Source organism: Elgaria multicarinata, chromosome 17 (assembly GCF_023053635.1).
Source record: "Elgaria multicarinata webbii isolate HBS135686 ecotype San Diego chromosome 17, rElgMul1.1.pri, whole genome shotgun sequence".
NCBI lineage: Eukaryota > Metazoa > Chordata > Lepidosauria > Squamata > Anguidae > Elgaria > Elgaria multicarinata.
In genome coordinates, this window is record NC_086187.1 from 20,210,370 (window position 1) to 20,231,753 (window position 21,384).

Sequence of the window (21,384 nt, forward strand, 5' to 3'; positions counted from 1 at the left end):
GCGCGCGAGCCCCTTTTGCCCGGGGAAGGCGCCAGCGACGGGCGAGCGCGCAGGGCAGGACAGGAGAGGAGCCTTCGGCTTGGCTCGGCTCGGCTCTCTCCCTGGCAGCCCGTTGCTCGCTGACCGCGTCTCCTTCTTGGCTTCCGCCGCCCCGTCAAGGAAACTGGCTGTAACTTTTGGCTTTCCCAGGACACCCGCTTGCTCCACACTCCTCCTTGGCCCGCTATCCCTGTCCCCATGCTGAGCCAGCTCTACCCGCAGTCCGAGTAGCCCCGCGCCTGGCCGGCATGCTGCTGCCAGTCTTGGCCGGGCTTGCCTTCTCGGCGTGGGGGGCAGCGGGCGCCCAGGAGAGCCCCCCGGGCAGCCGCTTCGTGTGCACCTCGCTGCCGCTGGACGCCGCCCACGCGGGCTGCCCGCTGCCTCCCGTACCCATGCAAGGGGGCGGCGGGCTGCCCCCCGAGGAGGAGCTGAAAGCCACCGTGCTGCAGCTGCGGGAGACCATCCTGCAGCAGAAGGAGACCATCGGCAACCAGCGGGAGGCCATCCGGGAGCTGACCGCGAAGCTCAGCCGCTGCGAGGCCGCCGACGGCAAAGGCGGCGCCTGGAGGAAAGAGCTGAGCAAAGGCAAAGACACCATGGGCGATCTGCCCCGGGACCCCGGCCAGATCATCGACCAGCTCAGCCGCACCATGCAGACCCTCAAGGATCGACTGGAGAACCTCGAGGTGAGGGAAGGGGACCGGGCGTGGGGTGGGCATGGGAGTCTCCTGGAGGGCAAGAGCCGAAAGCACAGCGCGCCCGCCCGAGCCCGGAGCTGTCCGCGGTGCTGAAAGTTGGCTCCTAGCGCTGGGAAGAGAGACCGTCTTATACTGGAGGCGATTGCATGGGGAGAGGATACAGGCGCCGATATGCGGCACGCTGGGAGCTGTCCGCGGTGCTGAAAATGGGGGTCCCGGCGCTGGGCAGAGAGATCCGGACAGGGGAGGAATGGGTGGCTCTCCGGGAACTATCTGCGGTGCTGAAAGTTGGCTCCGAGCTCTGGGGAGAGAGACCGTCCTTCTACTGGAGGCGATTGCAGGCGCCGATGTGCGCCACGCTGGGAGCTGTCCGCGGTGCTGAAAATGGGGGTCCCGGCGCTGGGCAGAGAGATCCGGACAGGGGAGGAATGGGTGGCTCTCCGGGAATTATCCGCGGTGCTGAAAGTTGTCTCCTGGCGGAGGGAAGAGAGACAGACCGTCCTTCTGTTGGGGGTGATTGAAAGGGAACGGCTCAAGTGATGGATGAGAGGTGTGCTGGGAACTGTCCAGCCGTCCTGAAAGAGAAACCGACCTCCTGGGGATGATGATCAGGGTGGTAGTTTATATCCAAGACTATGAGTGAGAAAGTGTCTCCGTTGTTCAAGCTTTCTTCCTTCAGAGTTCCGGACAGAACTAAATACACCTTATGTGAATACAGGGTCCAGAACAATGAATGATCCTGGAGGGTGCAATGCCAGATTTAGGCTGTGCGTTCTTTCTAGGGAGTCAGCACTGCAGGAAGAAGTGGGACCTACTTCTGTTAAATTTGCTTCTAGTTGATCATTACATTTTCTTTTAAATCTTACCCTCCTTTCTCCGAAGAGTTCAAGGTGGCCAGTGCGATCCCTTCCCTTCTTTATCCTTGCAGCAATTCTAGGCTGAGAGACCATGACTGGTCCCAAGGTCACCCAGGAAGGCATGGGGCTGAGATTTGAACCCAAATCTCACAGATCTAAATTCAAAAACTCTAGCCACTACACAATGCTAGTGTGGTCACTAAATCAGAACATCCATGTTTAGAGGCAGTTTATCCCTGAATACCAGTTGTTGGAGAGGCAACCAGTTCTCAATGCCAATTGATTGGCCACCATACAATGCTAGACTCCTCTTATATTGTTATATATGTAGCTTAAGCATTCTAGAGTGGTACATCTGTCAGGAAATGGGGTTTGGCTCAGATCACATTAGTGGTGATTTGCAATCTTTTTTCTTTTTGGACTAGTCCCTGCATCAACATCGTGCCAAATGTCCTAATTTCTGCTCTATGGAGCTGTTCTAGGTTCAAATTCTGGGATTACTGGGTTTACAAGAGCTCCATATTCATACTGGCCTCTCTCTTTTTTTTTTTACAACTCGCATGGTTGTTCAACATTTGTCAACTGCAACCTCATATTCTTGTTAGCTGAAGGTGCTTCTTCCCTTGGGGAATTCTTGTCACTTGCTAAATATATATATGTAATAGATTATCAGGGGGGCAATTAGTGAAGTTGCAATCCAGTGTGAGACTGCCATAAACAAGTATCATTTCCCAGAAACTCTTAGTCATAGGCAGGATTTACACTATTGCTTTAAAACGGTTTATAACATTAGTGACAACTCTTGGGGCCCAGGACACAGTTCTTATACAGTTTTCAAACCCCTTTCAAAGTGTCATATCCTGCTTGGTGTAGATCTGGCCATGGTCTCATCCTTAATGGGATTTTTAAAAAAAATCTGCTCAGGTTTTAAGTAATTCACATTCTTAAAGTTCACTGTAAAGGGTAACAGTATTGTCACATTAGGGAGAGAAACTACCTTTTATTCCATACATAAGTTGGTGTGATAGAGAACGGGGTGGGTGGCAGGGATATCTGGCATTGATCAACTGTTCATCAATCCAAAGAAGTGACCCTGTTGTGTGCCTTGGTGCAGATTTTGGTCTTGTGAAAATCTATTGCAACAAATAAAGTCTCCAGAACTAGTTTTTTTTTTAAAAAAAATGTTTTCTTTCTCCATCACTCCCATTGGAAACGTGAAAGGAATAGAGGTTCTGTTTGCATCTTCCAATAAAATGGATTGAGAGGAGATTTGTGGGTTTTATTTTCCTGCCTTGATGTTTTTCATTCCTTTTTTTTTCTTAATCTGTGTCTCAACTAAGAACATGCTTGCTTAAGAGGTTGCAGTGCACCCCCGACAACCTAAATAATATGACCTTGGCATATGGTGCTGAATAAAAACATTAGTAAAATACAAGGAAGTGTTAAGTGCAGTTCCCAGTCATTTTGCAAACAGCAGAGTAGATGTTAGCTATGGAAACATGCAGCCTGATGCAAAGACAAGTGGAATGAATGAAGTCAAAGGCAACACTAATGCATAATTATTTACGACAGGGTATACTTCTTCTTACAGTCCAGCTGCCTTTTTGAAGGACAGAGTTGAAAGCTTCTAGGAATCAATGAAAAATTCAATCCATTTGAAATGGCTCTTGTGTTTGCTTTAGATTATTATTATTATTATTATTATTATTATTATTATTATTATTATTATTTATTTATTTATATAGCACCATCAATGTACATGGTGCTGTACAGAGTAAAACAATAAAACAGTAAATAGCAAGACCCTGCCGCTTAGGCTTACATTCTAATTTAGAGTGGAGTGGAGAAATCCTGTAATAATAATATATCAACGCTATAATTCTTAAGGACAAATCTATAAAAATGAGACTTTTTTTCCCTTCGTAGAATATGGATTATTAGTGATGTGCATTGTGGAAATGCTGGATAGCCTGTATCATTATAACTGGTGGAATATTTATGTTTATCATACTAGATAAAGAATATTTTGAGGAGGAAGAATGGGGGAACATTTTGTGCATTAATGATTGATTACCTTGGCAGAAAGGGCATTTCGATAAAGTCTGCTTATGTGCATTGAACATTTAGCACAAGGTTGATAGACATTACATCTACATTTTAGATAGTCTTGCATGATAGATGTACACCCCCCCGATCTTTCATGGCTCTATCAAATTTGAATCAATATGTGGCAAAACTGTTGCCTATTGTCTCACAGGCAAAGAAATGAAACCGTGAGTTTTTGAAGTTGTAAAGAGAGGGATAGTCTACACTTAATATTATAGATTCCATATCAGTCTAATACCTTTATCAGGCCAAACAACAGATTGCAAAAATGGGGTTTCCACAATTAAAATGGGTTTTTGAATTTTACTTATGATCAACACAGCTACCTTTGCTTTTTCAAGACTTAATACTATGACCCTCTTAGGCTTTTGTATGTAATGCTGGAGTTACATCTCAGCATAGGTGAACTCCTCGTTTCTAGATGTTGTCAACTTTATTATAGAACCTGATCAACCATTTGGAAGTCAGCGACTGCAGCCAAATAAACTTCTTGTTTCCAGGCCATTGTCTGTAGACCAGAGTGGCTTGAGGGTTCAGACATGGCCCATTCCATTCATGATGTCAAAAAGTTGGCTTCTGGGCACAACTGTAAACATTGATTTGATCTCCAAAACGCTAATTAACTTGGCACCTACATATTTAGAAAATGCCTCTTCCTGGAGGACATAGCTAATTTCCATCTGCTGAAATCTGGAGGCAATGTCCTACTCACCCACCCACCCCACTTTCAGAACATGAAGTCAGGCCATCTTTAATATGGGGACATCTTCATAGAATGTCTTTCCAATGGACATTTCTCAAAGCTCTCCATATCTGTTCCTCAGAAAGAAGGTGGAAGCTTTGTTTACTCCAGGGTGTAGAAGGCATTCTTTCCCCTGGCCCCACTCTTTCCCACTGCCTGATGATAATATGGTGGTTTCTCATCTTTTGGGTCCCCCCTTGTAAAAGATTGAAATGCCTCTCCTCTAAGGCTTAGCTACCAGTAGTAAGAGCTTTGAGCTGAAATATGCTGGTATTTTTGGTATATTCACCCTACTCCACTTTGCCTTTTGCCCCACCCAACAAGCTGTAGCATGTTCAGAGGAGGGCAACCAGGATTATCAGGGGTCTGAAAACTAAGCCCTATGAGGAGAGACTGAAAGAACTGGGGCATGTTTAGCCTGGAGAAGAGAAGATTGAGGGGAGACATGATAGCACTCTTCAAATACTTAAAAGGTTGTCACAAAGAGGAGGGCCAGGATCTCTTCTTGATCCTCCCAGAGTGCAGGACACGGAATCATGGGCTCAAGTCACAGGGAGCCGGATTCTGGCTGGACATCAGGAAAAACTTCCTGACTGTTAGAGCAGTACGGCAATGGAACCAGTTACCCAGGGAGGTTGTGGGCTCTCCCACACTAGAGGCCTTCAAGAGGCAGCCGGACAACCATCTGTCAGGGATGCTTTAGGGTGGATTCCTGCACTGAGTGGGGGGTTGGACTAGATGGCCTTATAGGACCCTTCCAACTCTACTATTCTATGATTCTATGATTCTAAATCTCTCTCCCCCTTTGTCAAAGAGCTTCTCCAAAATTGAATCCAGCTCTTGGGCTGAAAAAGGTGTAACATCCCTGGTTTACTCCAACAAACAGCATTCTGGGAAGGATGAGTAAGAGTCCTTGAGGATTAGCTGATGGAGACCGTATTGTGGATGGGTTCAATTCATTGATTTACAAAGGCTGCTTTATTTATTTATGCCATGGTATGTGTATATGTGTGCTGTAATGATTAATCTTCTACTTGGGTGACGTTAGAGGAGGGCGAGTGGAGACGGTGCCCCTGCAGATAACTAGTGTGCTTCTCTGCTCCGCTGGCAATCGCTGGTATCTTGTGGTTGCTTGAAAGACAGACACTTTTAAGAGACAACTATAACCAAATCATAAACTGGAAATTAAAATAAGGCCATACTCCTCAGCATGCTTCTTTGGAAGTTAACTCCATTAAAAGAATTTGAGTTCCTTCAGAGAATATATATTTAACATGGCAGCAAAAATGTGAAGTGTCTCTTTCAGAAATCTAACATGTGGGACAAAGCTATATACTCGGACTGGAAAGTTCCCCCCATACTATATATATATATATATATATATATATATATATATATATATATATATATGCCAATAAATAAATAAGTATTCCATAATATGCTGCAAAAATAGATGACATCAATAAAACAGATAAATAAAACCTGCAACACAGAGATTATGAAAAGCCCAGTGAGAGGAGGTGATTCATCAGAGGCTTCCTGAAGACTTGCAAGGAAGGGGTCTGTTGAGGTCCTGATAGCAGCTGATGCCAGAGGTCTGGGGCCACCACTGAATAGGCCCTCTCGCTTGTACTCACTAACCTTACTGCCCCTCGGCCGCAGGCAAGTGAGAAGGACCAGTGTTGATGATCTCTGAATGTAGTCAGGGTGGTTTGGGAGAAGGCGGGCCTTGAAGTAGCATGGGCCCAAATCATTTAAGGCTTGAAAGGCAAAAATCGGAACTTTAAATTCAGCTCAGAAATAGTGAAGGCTGGTGGGTCCCATTTCAGTGGGGCGAAAAATATGTTCTGGGTTTCAGTCAGAACCACTCAGAACTCCAAAGGAGCTCTCCAATGTGGTGAACCCATTTGAGGGATAGGGGTCAGCGCTTTGGATAATTCCTTTAGAGTTCTGACTGAAAGATTAACTGCCCTACTGAAATAGGAGCCAGCAGCCTCCACTGCTCAGAAATCCACCAGCAACTAATGCAGCTGGGGCTGTATTGGTGCCCAGCCTCCACCAATATCCTGGTGGCTGCATTCTGCACCAGCTAAAATTTCCGAAGTGTCTTTAAGGGCAGCCCCACGTAGAACATTTGACAGTAGTCCAGCCTAAGTGTCATTAGAGCATGAATGACGGGGGCAAGATATTTGAGGTTTCTCCCACATGTGCATACACATGCATTCACACACACACACACACACACACACACACACACACACACACACCAATTACATGTGACCAGTGAGAATGAGAATAAACCGTGGCATCTGGTTTTCTTTGTCACCCTCTTAAAGCACCAGCTCCGAGCCAACGTATCCTACGCTGCCCTCCCCAGCGATCTTAGAGAAATGCTTCAGAGGAGGCTTGGAGATTTAGAGCGCCAACTTTTGAGCAAAGTCGCAGAACTGGAGAACGAGAAATCTCTGCTTCACAATGAGACGTCCACCCATCGGCTGAGGACGGAGGCAGCCTTGAACGCGCTTCTCGACAGGGTTTCTGAGCTAGAAAGAGGTAAACATATGGACGTTTTTCACATCTTCCTGCATAGGTTCTTCTTTAGAATTTCTTTGTTTGTGTACGATCACCTTGTGGAATGAAAGCACCGTTGATTTGCTGGCAGGAAGCTCAGGAGGCTGCATCTAACGCTCCAGTCCTGTACATTGATTGAACCTGCAACAGTCCATTGGGTAATTGGTGGCACAGAAATAAAAAGATGGCCACCAATTTGGATGGCTTTAAAAGGGGGATGAATAAATTCCTGGAGGAGAAGGCCATCAATGGCTACTAGTCCTGATGGCTATGTGCTACCTCCAGTATCAGAGATAGTAAGCCTGTGTGCACCAGTTGCTGGGGAACATGGGCTGTAGGGTGCTCTTGCACTGTGTTCTGCTTTGTTGGTCCCTGGTCTACAGCTGGTTGGACACTGTGTGAACAGAGTGCTGGACTAGATGAACTCTTGGTCTGATCTAGCAAGGCGCATCTTATGTTCTTAAAAATGGGCAGAGTACTCAATTTTAAAAAGGCAGTATTGATGGAAAAGAAAAGTCAAGGAGAAAGTCAGTCTTAGGCACTTAGCAAGGTCTTCACCCTAGCAGGGCCCTCATTGTTGATCTCCTGAGCCCCTGACCTTCCTTCTCTTTCATGTGTCTGCCCATTCACCTCCCCTCTCTGAGCATGCAACTGGCGATGAGTGCAAAGGGAAACACCAGCAACCTCCACTTGATAGTGCTTCTCAAATACTTGAAAGGTTGTCACACAGAGGAGGGCCAGGATCTCTTCTCAATCATCCCAGAGTGCAGGACAAGGAATAATGGGCTCAAGTTAAAGGAAGCCAGATTCCGGCTGGACATCAGGAAAAACATCCTGACTGTTCAAGCGGTACAACAATGTCACCAATGACCTAGGGAGGTTGTGGGCTCTTCCACACTAGAGGCATTGTCCACTAGGGGGACAATCACCTGTCAGGGATGCTTTAAGGTGGTTTCCTTCCTTGAGCAGGGGGTTGGACTTGATGGCCTTATAGGCCCCTTCCAACTCTACTATTCTACAATTCTATGATTGTTGAATGTTGGTTGTTTTATTATGCTCTTCATGGTTTTAATTTTTGTGAACCGCCCAGAGAGCTTCGGCTATTGGGTGGTATAAAAATGAAATAAATAAATAAATAAATAAATAAATAAATAAATGATTCTACCTAGAGTTGATACAGGTTAAGGATTAATAATTTCAAAACATTCCTGGGGGAGTGTAGATTCTTTATTATTATTTTTGAATAATAAATAGACAAACAAAAATTCAACTGCAAAGGTACCAAGATCCATATGAGCCTTTATTCAGCCAACTCCAAAGTCACAAAAAACTGTGCAAGCTTTCAAGATCTGCAGATCTTTTCATCAGGCAAGATGTTATATAAAGCAGGGGAAGGAGGAAAAAAGATGGTCTCTTGAAGTCCTGGTGTCTGCATGAACACAGTCTTGAGATGGGATTTGTTAGGGGTGTGTGTGTCTGTTGACATTAAAATAAGATTGTACCACAGGGCTGGGCATCCACTGCCCCTCCAAATGTTTAGGTCTGGAGGTCCCATCAGCTGTAGCCAGCATTGGCAATGGTGAGGTATCATGGGAACTGTAGGCCAAAACATCTGGAGGGCCACACACTGCCCTGCCTTGCTCTAGCAGCTGATGTGATGGTTTCACCTGTAGCTGCCTGTGTTCAAAAGATAATCCCTGAATGCACTGATGGCCAATGACTCAGTGTGCAATACTCAAGAGTCTTTAGGGTGACCCTATGAAAAGGAGGACAGGGCTCCTGTATCTTTAAGTTATATTGAAAGGGGAATTTCAGCAGGTGTCATTTGTATATATGGAGAACCTTGTGAAATTCCCTCTTCATCACAACAGTTAAAGCTGCAGGAGCTATACTAGAGTGACCAGATTTAAAAGAGGGCAGGGCACTTGCAGCTTTAACTGTTGTGATGAAGAGGAAATTTCACCAGCTTCTCCATATATACAAACGACACCTGCTGAAATTCCCTTTTCTATGCAACTGTTAATGATACAGGAGCCCGGTCCTCCTTTTCATATGGGCACCCTAATCAAGAGCAAATCCCCACCAAATAGGTGGGCAAAATGCAAATGCTTAGATGCACAGATTAGGAAAAGTTCAATATGCAGTTAAAAGCATCAGTTAATGATATATATATATATATATATATATATATATATATATATATTACCAAATGCATTCCAACTCTCAGATTTCCTTGCTGGCTTACAGCTGCAGAGATTCATAAATCATAACTCTCTCTGATAAAATCCTTTAGTTCATTACCTCATTATCTCCTTTATAGTCATGATGGCTGTTCCAACTGCCAACTCCTGCTGCACCCTTTCTTTCTAAGACCTAGGCCCAAAACCTTAAATAGTAGCATTAAGTCACTGGATTTCATACTGAGGCAATTTAGAATGAAGTCCAAGGACAACTAACTCTAAGAAGTAGTGAATTTACTGAGGAAGGGGAATAAAAGAACCAGAGTAGCATTTTGAAACAATACTTCAAGGCAAAAGGAATAAAACTATCTAAACCTGCCTATAGGTACCTATTGGTCTTCCAATAGATAGGGCTCAAATGGAGATACTTAGAGACCAAAGCGAAGGCAAGATGAAGAAAAAAGACAAAGGCAATGGGCAACTTGAAACCCCCTGGTTATATGCCCAAGCCCCCGGAAACTCTAAAGTGATCCCTGCTAGCCAATCACAGCCTGGCTAGAATAGTTTTCTCAGGCTCCCAAAGGGAGGTGAGGCTTCCTACAGCAACGCTTCTGAGATCACTCAGTCCAGTTAACTGGGCCTTGTTCTGACCTTGTGGCTAGAGACATTGTCGTACTGCTCTAACAGTCAGGACATTTTTCCAGATTCTGGCTGGAAGAATGTCCTGACTGTTAGAGCAATATGACAATGGAACGAATGACCTAGGGAGGTTGTGAGCTCTCCCACGCTAAAGGCCTTCAAGAGGCAGCTGGACAGCCATCTGTCAGGGATGCTTTGAGGTGGATTCCTGCGTTGAGCAGGGGGTTGGACTTGATGGCCTGATAGGCACCTTCCAAGTCTACTATTCTATGATTCTACAACACACCCACAGGTGTAGCCCCAACCATTGCAAAATGGGAGCTAACAGACTGCTAGATAACAATAAGTTCTTGACATCCCTTTTGAAGTCATCTTAACCAATGGCCATCACCACATCCATCCATCCATCCATCCATCCATCCATCCATCCATCCATCCATCTAATCTATTTATCTTGTGACAGTAAATTCCATAAGTTACAAGTCAAGGGAAGGACTTCTTCATTTAGAGCATAGTTAAACAATGGAATTTGCTGCCACAAGTTCTAGCGATGGCCACCAACTTGGATGACTTCAAAAGGACTTAGACAGATTCAGGGAGGAGAAGGCTAGCAATAGCTTCTAGTTGTGATGGCTATGTATTATCTCCAGTATACCAGTTGCTGGGGAACATGGGTGTGAGGGTGCTATTGTGCTCATGTCTTGCTTGTGGGTTTCCCACAGGTGGCTGGTTGGCCACTGTGTGAACAGCAAGCTGGACTAGATGGACTTCTGGTTTGATCCAGCATGGTGCTTCTTATGTTCTTATAAGTTCAATGATGTGTTGTGTGAAGAAGCCCTTCTCTCTGTCCTGAATATCCTACCAGTCCATTTCATTGGCAAAAGGCGAGAAATGATATTGTATCCTTGAAGTCTTCTAGAAAACGCTTCTTTTTGAGAAAGCCACAAGATGAGACAAACTTCCTCCTTTTTTGCTTTAAATTAATTGTTTGAATGTCACTTTTGTTGACTCCACAGACTTTGAGGCAATCCATGTCCTGTCTCAAATGTACAACCTTTACTGTGGATTACTCATGGAGCCACTGGGGGACACTCTTAATCCTAATCATTTAATCAGATCCTTAGATTTAATTACTGGGAAACTGCATACTTGACTAGAGTTTGTGTATTTAAATTCCAAGAGCACACGATGAGGGAGATATATCACAGAATTGTCAGCATGATCGGTTTTTAACTTTCTTTTTACACTCTTTTTTTTTATTATAAAAGAGTGTGAATTGTTTAAATATAGATCCTTCTCAAATGATATTTATAGGGTTAGCAAGTCTGGGCCATGACTTGTTCAGACAAATTAATGATTGTACTTCCAAACTGTGCAAACACAGGCATTTTGTGAAGGTTAAACCTCGGCTTAGAGAATTTGCATCTTCATAGCCAGGCACAGAACTTTTCTTCTGGAAACAGGGTGGAAAGAACAAAAGTTCCTTCAAATATATGCTCAAGTCATTTAAGGAAGCAATCCTATGAGAATGGGTCATCAGACAGTGGGGATCCCCCCCCAAGGTCAGAGTTAGTACTCTGACCTTGGAAGGGGGAGTTGGAGATCTCCTGACCTCTTGCAGTCGATATGGAAAGAATGGTACCAGCTGCCCTCTGACATCACAAAGGGGGTTTCCTGGTGGGCGGGGTAGAGGAAGAGACTGGAGAGGCCAGGATACAAACTATCCTGAGCTTCTTCCAGGCTCCTTCCTTCTCAGCACTGGATGATCAGAACCCTCCAAGTTAAGGAGCTTCCAATAATCAGGGGTGTACCGTAAGCTTCTCTCTCTCTCTCTCTCTCTCTCTCTCTCTCTCTCTCTCTCTCTCTCTCTCTCTCTCTCTCTCTCTCTCTCTCTCTCCTCTCTTCTCTCTCCCTCTCTATCCCTATTTCCTTCTTCTTTCATTTTCAAAAGAAAGAAGGAAAACATCTTATTTTTGGGTCGGTGAATTCTTTTGCCATAATTCACCCAGGCTCTACCAATGAGGATGACGCTAACATTCAAGAAGTCCAGCGAAGGGGTAGGGCCAGATTTAGCAGAATGGGATGGGCATCCTAAAGATGCAGTCCCATAAGCACACCTGGAAGGAATTGAGTCTCCTTGGCCTCAAGGAAACTTACTTCTGAGGCTCAAATGAGATGTGACCGTCACCTCAAACATATTTAAGGTCTTCCTTGGAAGGTCCCAGTTGAAGAGCAAAAGGGGCACACTCCAGCATGGTGCAAAAGGTTTGGATGATGTTCCTCAGTTGTATAAAGGCATCACCTAGTTGCAAAATGAAATGCCTTAATTATTAGGGGAGCTGTTTTGTGTGCATGCTGGTTCTTCAGGAAATGTATGGATTTCAAAATGGGAAAGTTGTTCGGTTGTTCTCTGCTCTTTTCTGGGCCATTTAAATCACATTAATTTGAACTTAGCCCCTGTAAGAACAGAGCAAGTGGGACCAATTTCTCTGCCTTCCCCAGTCCTGGCTTCTCCACTTGGTCTCCTCAGCTCTCCAGGGTCTCAGGCAGAGAAGGGTCTCCCCATCACCTGCTGCCAGTGGAGGCTGGTGGCTCCACTTTTGGTGGAGCTATGAATCCATTCTTGGTTTCAGCCAGAACAAGCCAGAACTCTAAAGAAGCTATCCAAGGCTCTGAATCTATTATGAATGTGGATAGGGAGACATTTTTCTCCCTCTCTCAAAATACTAGAACCCAATGGAGTCATCCCATGAAGCTGATTGGTGGGAGATTCAGGACAAATAAAAGGAAGGACTTCTTCACACAGAGCATAATTAAATCATGGAATTCACTACCACAAGATGTAGTGATGGCCACCCATTTGGATGGCATTAAAAGGGAGTTGGATAAATTCCTGGAGGAGAATGGCGACTAGCCCTGATGGTTGTGTGCTACCTCTAGTATCTGAGGCAGTAAGCCTGTGTGCACCAGTCGCTGGGGAACATGGGTGTGAGGGTGCTGTTGCTCATGCCCATGTTCTGCTTTGTTGGTCCCTGGTCAACAGTTGGTTGGCCACTGTGTGAACAGAGTGCTGGACTATATGAACCCTTGGTCTGATCCAGCAGGGCTCTTCTTACGTTCTTATGATCTTACGGGGCTGTGAATTCACTCTGAATTTCAATCAGAATCAGACAGAACTCTAAAGGAGCTATCCAAGGTGCTGAATCCATTTGGGCGATAGGGTTTAGAGTGCTGGAGAAGATGGACCCTCGGTCTGATCCAGCAGGGCTCTTCTGATGTTCTTATGTTCTTAGGTTTCAGCACTGAGATTTCTTTGTTTGAGCAGCCCTGTTCTCCATGTGTGTTGACATCATTTCCTTCTTGGCTGTGGTCTTCTAGGTACCAGTGCCTTTAAATCTCCAGATGGGTTTAAGGTATCCCTTCCTCTTCGCACCAATTACCTGTATGGGAAGATCAAGAAGACGCTGCCCGAGCTGTATTCCTTCACCGTCTGCTTGTGGCTGAAGTCGAGCGCCTCACCGGGAATAGGGACGCCTTTCTCCTACGCCGTCCCTGGGCAAGCCAATGAAGTCGTCCTGATCGAGTGGGGGAACAACCCCATTGAGCTGCTGATCAATGACAAGGTGAGGAAAAGGCGGCGTTCCTTTTCCCAAACCTCCAGGACAGACTAGGTTCAAAGGGACCTCCAGTTGCTGCAGGTTTTGATCCTGCACTTTTAGAAAGTCACCTCGAAAGTGTAGAAGAGCTGAATCTTGCACTACTCAAATCTTTGGGCAATTGGTTCAAACTGAATGGCTGAGGTGCTCAAGGCCCTCCAGTGCAGCGTCTCCCACATGCCGTCCAGCTATGTCTCAGGCATACGTGAGGCAGAGCAGATCCTTGCAGTTCATAGGGAAGGGGCAAAGAACCTCCACTATGTGGGCTTAATCCAGCCTGTAGAAGTTGCCAAGCTGGTCTGTAGAGTGTTGAGAACCATCCACCGGCTGTGCCTCCTTCCCGAGCAACTGGGGGCAACTTGGGACTTGGGGAGTAGGCAGGGAAAGGAATCTCCTTGTTATCTCCAATCTGTGATCAGAGATAACAAGAGGATTTCCCTGCCCACTGCTCTCCTTCCCACTGGGAGATGGAGCAGCGTTCTGGGGAATCCCTTTATCATCTCTGGGCCTTCCCTCTGGAGATTCACAAGGGGATTCCCTTCTTTGCCTGCTAGTCATGTCCCAGTTGGGGCATGAAGGAAAGGAAAAGGACTGGTTCTTGAAAGTTCCTGCAGAGTCCCTCTCCGCCATGTGCTGTCCTACCCCAGTTAGAATGGGAGTGGTGCGGCAAGGAGGCACCCGACTTGGCAGCCTTTTTCAGGCCTAGGGAGTGAGCAGATTGGTTTGGGAGGAGAGGGCCCATTGGACCCAAGCCATTTAGGTCTTTGCTTGCATGACCAAAGATCAGACGCTGAACCCTGCACTGCCGACCGTACAGCCAATTGATTGATCCAGATTGTAAAGCTGCTCTTCTGGAATTGAGCTGCCATTATATGGTCCATTCAGCGAGGTGGGAGTTGTTGGCTCAGCTGTTTTGAAATTGGGCTGTAAGTTACTTAACGATTGATTGGGGGCAGCAACTTGGTTGTTAAGTACATGGCCAAAATAAAGGCCTATCAGAAGACAGGGGGTTGGAGCAGAAGAAAATGCATGTGGCACTGATGTGCTGCAATTGTCTCGTAAACACTGAATTCTTGGGAGGGTTGTAAATGCGCTGGCGAGAGACACACTCATCATCCAGAAGTTGCAATGCTGCATAATATACCTACCCAGAGCTTAATTTGTCTACTCATCCAGAATCTGAGTTTAGTCACCAGGGCTCTGCCTTCAAAGGCAGACTGAATCTGTACGGCCAGGTTCCCAAGGCCGTTTTTGAAAATTTCTGCTATCATGGAAGACGTAGCTGTCGCGGCTCCTCCAGGCCATTCTCTCCCTGGTCCCATTGCCCACCTCCCTCACCTGCTGCACAGCACACCTGAAGACCCTCTTGCTGCAGCGTGTTGCTTCTCCTTCTGTTAAACTGGGAGGTTGGCTTGCTGCAAAGTGAACTGCTAGTGGGTTTCCTATGGGCAGTTGGCTGGCCCCTGTGTGAACAAAATGGTGGACTAGGTGGACTCTTGGGCCTAATCTACACCAAGCCAGATATTGCACTATGAAAGCGGTATGGAAGTGGTATCTAAAAGGCAGCCACACCAAGCAGGATATAGCGGTATGAAAGCGGTACATGGTATGTGTCAATGGGCCACTATAAAGCTCCTGCCTTTTATATACCGCTTTCATAGTGCAATATCCTGCTTGGTATAGATTACACCATTGTTTGAAAGCAGCATGAAAGTGGTATATAAGAGGCAGGAGCCACACTACTGCTTTATAGCGGCATTGGCGTGCACTGACAACCGTTGGGGCCCATTGACATATACCATATACCGCTTTCATAGTGCTATGTCCTGCTTGGTTTAGATTAGACCTTCTTCTGATCCAGCATGGCTCTACTTATGTCCTTATGTCATTACATTGGCCTTCATCTCTCTAATGCAGCAACAGTCCCGCTAACTTCTATTGTCTTTGTGCAGGTCGCCCAACTCCCGCTCTTCATTAGCGACGGGAAATGGCATCACATCTGCATCACGTGGACAACAAGGGATGGGATGTGGGAGGCTTTCCAGGATGGAGAGAAACTCGGCACGGGGGATAATTTAGCACCTTGGCACCCCATTAAACCAGGTGGGGTCCTGATCCTTGGTCAGGAGCAGGTGAGTCACAGGGCAGCATTGTCGTTTTTTTTAAAAAAATCTTCTTCTTTCCCTCCTCTTCCCTTCTGCACCATGGGCAGTATCCAACTATATTATTCCATTAGCACAAATGATGTTGCGCTAACAGAAACACAAGGGAAATATCCAACTAAAGTTATTTTTGCATAAGTGTGGTTGCGCAAGCATAACTCTTGTGTAACCCATTTTGCAATGCGTTGTACAATGCGTTGTTCAACATGTCGTCCATTCCACTTGTGCAACCGGTTACACAACTGGTCCCTATCTCACGGCTTAAGGGGCAACTGGTTGCACAAGAGAAAGATTCAGCAGAGCTCTGCTAGTGGCGTTGGTGTCTGTGTGATGTCGCTGTTGGATACTGACCCATAAAATTAAAACAACGGCCACATCATCAACAACACAGTGGGCCTGTTCAGATGACACACTAAACCCTGCTTAGGCTACTAACCCTTTTGAAGCAAACGGTTAGTGAGCGTGTTTCAATCATGGTTATGTAGTCACCGTGGTTAGGAATGGTTCCCATGACACGCTAAGCCATACTGTTTAGCTCAAAATCCTTAACCACTGTATTTATTCATTATTTACATAGCCCTACAACTAAGTGCTGTGTCCTAAAAGTTTTTTAAAAGTCAGGTTCTGTGTCCACTGACTGTCAGTTGTTTGGTGGTTCCCAAGGTTTTGCGTGTCCCCCGCTGTCTAATAATAATAATAATAATAATAATAATAATAATAATAATAATAATTTATTTCTTACCTGCCTCTCTGATTGGATTGAGGCAGGGAACAACAGCAAGCATAAAATACATAAAATACTGATTAAAAACATAGTATACATTGTTAAAAACATCCTAAAAGCATACTAAAAGCATCCTAAAATTCCACTGGATAGGCCTGCTGGAAGAGATCAGTCTTGATAGCTTTCTTGAATGCTAAAAGACTGTCAAGCTGATGAATCTCCTCTGGCAGGCTATTCCACAGTCTGGGAGCAGCAGAAGAGAAAGTCCTCTGGGTAATGTTTGTCAGCCTAGTCTTTGCTGACTGAAGTAGATTCTTCCCAGAAGACCTGAGTGTGCAGGGTGGATTGTACAGGAGAAGGCGATCCCGCAGGTAGCCTGGACCCAAACCATGTAGGGCTTTAAAGGTAATAACCAACACTTTATACTTTGCCAGGAAACTAATTGGCATCCAGATTTTAAGACTGGTGTAATGTGGTCACCCCTAGATGTACCAGTGACCAGCCTGGCTGCCATATTTTGAACTACCGTAGTTGAAGTTTTCGGACTAGGCACAAAGGTAGCCCTATGTAGAGCGCATTGCAGAAGTTGAGCCTCGAAGATACCAGTGCATGCACTACCATCTTTAGGTCTAAATCTAGGAAGGGGCGCAGCTGGTATATCAGCCAAAGGTGAAAATACCCCTAAAAGGCTAAGTAACTGGCAGGAAGAGCTTTAAGCTAGCTCATTCATTGTCTTCTGCTCTGACAGGATGTGGCAATGGTAGAACTGATTTCTTCTCTGAATCTCTGGACAGGGCTTTCCTCAACTCATAAACATCTTCGTCAGGTTCTCCATTGCTGCCCGAGTAGTATTCTAACATGGTTCTGTACACGCCATAGCCTAGTTGTTTGTATATGTTGACCTCAACCTGATTTGACACTCTCACAAAGAGATCCACAAAACCCCCGCCCTTTCTTTCTGATCTTTCCTCAAGCAGCTCCAACCGTTAAGCGGCCAAACCCAGCCGTCAAAATTCAGGTGCAGCAGAGACTGCAGTAACATGGCTATGCCACTCCTCTCTGGCTACTGAACCTTCAGCTTTCCCCATGATGTAGCCCATCAGTTCTCCACCAGGTGGTTCTGCAACAATAAAATACTCCAGCCACTGAGCCAGGGACTGTAACTAAAATTGAGTTTCATAACTCTCTCTGAGAGGATCCAAGTTGATGTTGTTGAAGCTGAAGAGGTGAAAGCCCGCACCAAAGTCATGATTTTTCCATGGGGGAAATCTCATAGAAGCTGACCTGGAAAAACATCCCTCTGGTGTCTGTACACACACATTGGATCGCTTTCCCTCAAACGGTTGCCAGGCAAGTGCCGCTTTAAGCTAAAATATGCTGGTGTAACGGGGGTGTTGGCCATGGCCCATTGTGCCTTTGGCCCCACCACTGGAATGCAGCCCCCAAGAACCTCTCTGAAATTGAGTTTGGTCTGCAGACTGAAAGAGGTTCAACACCCCTGACCTAGGGGGAGCACAGTAGCTCAGTGGTGCCAAACGTCCTAGATGCTGCTCCTTGCACATCCAGGTAGGTCTTTGGATAGCGGCTGTCAGTTCACATAAGCGATACTGAGCAAGATGGACCAAGGGTCTGACTTGGTGTAGGTCAGCTTTCTAATCAAGGAAACTAGGGCTGTGGCAGTGACAGTGTCATTCTATTAATTTCTACTCAGAAGGAAGTCCCATTGAGGCCCCCTCCTCATATGAATACACAGTCTAAACCATCTCATTTTTTTAAGGACAGGCAGGATCAATCTAAAAGATTTTACTAATCCAAGCTGTTGTTTCTGTTTCTTCTTCTTCTTCTTCTTCTTCTTCTTCTTCTTCTTCTTCTTCTTCTTCTTCTTCTTCTTCTTCTTCTTCTTCTTCTTCTTCTTCTTCTTCTTCTTCTCCTCCTCCTCCTCCTCCTCCTCCTCCTCCTCCTCCTCCTCCTCCTCCTTCTTCTTCTTCTTCTTCTTCTTCTTCTTCTTCGTTTCATATTAAGGACACCGTTGGAGGAAGGTTTGATGCAACTCAAGCGTTTGTTGGGGAAATGAGCCAGTTCAATATATGGGACCGAGTCTTAAAGCCTGAAGACATCATGAATATTGCTAACTGCTCCACCAACATGCCCGGCAACATCATCCCTTGGGTTGACAACAATGTGGATGTGTTTGGAGGGGCAGCCAAATGGCCGGTGGAGACATGCGAAGAGCGCCTGCTTGATTTATAGCCATGACCATTTCCCATCAAAGTGCCCCATTTTTATTAAGACAATCTCTTATCAGGTCTGATGCTCTTATGCCCCTTCTTCACCTCCTTGACTTATTTTTTTTTAAAAAATAACTCCTTAGTAAACTGTCTGGAAATAATCGGGGATGGAGTTCCTCCAGGAACTTCTGCACCAGCTACATTGAAATGAATGAGAGATGTGCATCTTTGATGCCTTTCATTGGAGCTCCTGCAGAAGATATTTCTGTGACAGGACATGTCCTTTGTGTGGGTTACTGGCATGAATTTTAGAAATGACTGAACTCTCTAACTTGAGTGGTATTTCCCACTGTAGCTCAGTTCCAAAGCTCATTCTGATTCACTTGAAGGAATCCTCCTTAGCTTCACTTGGTTTTGGAGCAGCGATTTGGAGTGGTAAATTATGCCCTGTACAAATTTTTTCCTCTCTGTCTAGTGACAGAATGCACCCCATTCTATGCACCCTGATCTAACAACACATGGTGTCAAACAAAGCACAAACATAGCAGGGGCTATGAGCGTCATCACACGGGGGAAAATTGTCTTGGTTTACTGTCGCTTCTCTGCCCATCCGTTTGTCCCTCATTCCTTCCTCTTTTGAAAGAGGAAGTAAACAACCTGTACGAGGCCCATTCAGTGGGCTGTTTGGATCCCGCTGCTTCTCCTGCACACTGCAGGAGATAGCTGCAAATTCCATCTCTAAAAACAAGTCAGACTTACTGGGGTGGGTTTTTTTTTTGGCACTAAGAAAATTAGAAGGGGTGGGAGGTGCATGGGAGGCAGACGGCGTCATGAAACAGACCCACGAAAATCTGTGAGTGCCCAGCAACGAGCATGCAATAAAGCACTTGTCTGATGGAGTTCTGTGTCTAAGGACTCTCACACAATCAGTTGTTAACAATGGAGGAGGTTACAGTCCCCGTGTTTCAGTAGCCCTTTCTTTAAAAAAAAGAAGCACTTTTGTTGTTCTCACAATTCAGTAACCTTGTCTTAATATTGCATTGTTTAGGCCCTTAAAAGCAAAATGTGCACTATTGTCGCTGCAAAAAAGTGTTGCCGTACGGCGGGGAGCGAGGCAACATTTTCTCTTTCCTTGGTGTTTGTGATGCAATGCGAGGTGATGGAGAGAACCACTTTACACAATCCCCTTTTTCATTCTAAACTTGCAGAATGGTCTGGTGGGGCATTTTGGCTACTCAGAACTCCCTTGGGGCTGCTGTCCATGGGGCATCCTCGAATAAAATCTGTCTATCTATCTATTGATAGATGAAAATAAAAATAGCACCCTTAGCATTACAGATCATTAAAAAGGTGAAATTTACTTCCCCCCCCCCCCACAAGGTGGTCCATGGAGTGTTGTCCTCCTTTGTGTTAGTGGGAGAATCCATCTTGGATTCTCCCACTAACATCTTGGAGAATCCATCCGCACATGGGAACTGCCCAAAAACATGATCATGACCTTGTGCAGCTCCTATTTCAATGGTGATGAGTGGAGTAGAACCACCCAAATGAATTGTGAGCTGCAGGTTATGGTTTTGATAGCTCTTGACGAACTTAGCCAGGAGAGGATCTGACCAAAGTCTTTCTTTCTTCTTTCCTTCCTTCCTTTCCAGTTCAGTCATTGCTGTGGCTAAGATTTACTGATTGTATTATTTGTTTTCTGTGTCAGCTGATGAATGTATTGGAACTGGAAGTCATTTGGTTCCAATCTATAGGTGATTTTTTTAATGGAGCTGAGAGCTTCCTCTATATTTAAGAACAGCTTTCCCGAACACGGTCCCCTCCAGATGTTTGGGACTTCAATCCCCCAGCCAGCATGGCCCATGGACAGGGATGCTGGGAATTGTGGTTGAAAACATCTGGAGTGGTCCCAGTTGGGGAAGGCTGTTTTAGAACATCCAACCCCTCTCTCTCATTTATAGAACTCAGCCCCCTAACTTGGTGTCTCCAGATGGTTTGGACCTCAGTTCCTATCATCCTTCACCTCCCTCACCACTTGCCATATTGGTTGGGGCTGATGGGAATTGTAGTCTGAAACTTCTGGAGTACACCAGGTTGGGGAAGACTGTTATATATGAGTTAAGAACATAAGAAGAGCCCTGCTGGATCAGACCATGGGTCCATCTAGTCCAGCAATCTGTTCACACAGAGGCCAACCAGCTGTCAATGGGAAACTCACAAGGAGGATATGATTGCAAAAGCACCCTCCTGCCCATGTTTCCCAGCAAGTGATGTACATAGGCATATTGCCTCTGAGACTGGGGATAGCATATAGCCATCAGGACTAGTCGCCATTGGTAGCCTTCTCCTCCAGGAATTTATCCACCCCCCTTTGGTGGCCATCACTGCATCTTGTGATAGTGAATTCCATAATTTAACTATGCGCTGTGTGAAGAAGTACTTCCTTTTTACTTGTCCTGAATCTCTCACCCATCAACTTCATGGGATGACCCCTTTGGGTTCTAGTAGTTTGAGAGATGGAGGAAAATGTCTCCTTATCCACATTCTCCAAAGGGCAGCCATTTGGATGTTTTCAAACATATTGTCTCTCTTTCAAACAACCACCTCCGGGCCATGGCCCTGCAACTTTGATTTGATCACTCGTCCAGCTTCGTTTCAGTGGTGAAAAGTAAGTAGGTTCCTCCAGGCATTTCCCCCGGGGTTCCTTTCGGAGTATATGTGTGTTTCAATCAATACTTTTCAGAGGAGATTGTACTTCTGGTTTGCTTTCAACGGCCTTTAT

General features: G+C 45.5%; 1 protein-coding gene and 1 pseudogene across 1 annotated transcript; one reads left to right on the plus strand and one right to left on the minus strand.

The window, feature by feature from the left end:
- Positions 1-284: 284 nt before the first annotated feature.
- On the plus strand, positions 285-18,624 carry NPTX2 (neuronal pentraxin 2). The gene is made up of 5 exons (XM_063143132.1): positions 285-725; positions 6,779-6,995; positions 13,211-13,455; positions 15,441-15,620; positions 18,397-18,624. The coding sequence occupies exons 1-5, from the start codon at positions 288-290 to the stop codon at positions 18,622-18,624; spliced, it is 1,308 nt and encodes a 435-aa protein (XP_062999202.1). The 5' UTR covers positions 285-287.
- On the minus strand, positions 17,097-17,623 carry LOC134410141 (N-alpha-acetyltransferase 20-like; annotated as a pseudogene).
- Positions 18,625-21,384: the final 2,760 nt, after the last annotated feature.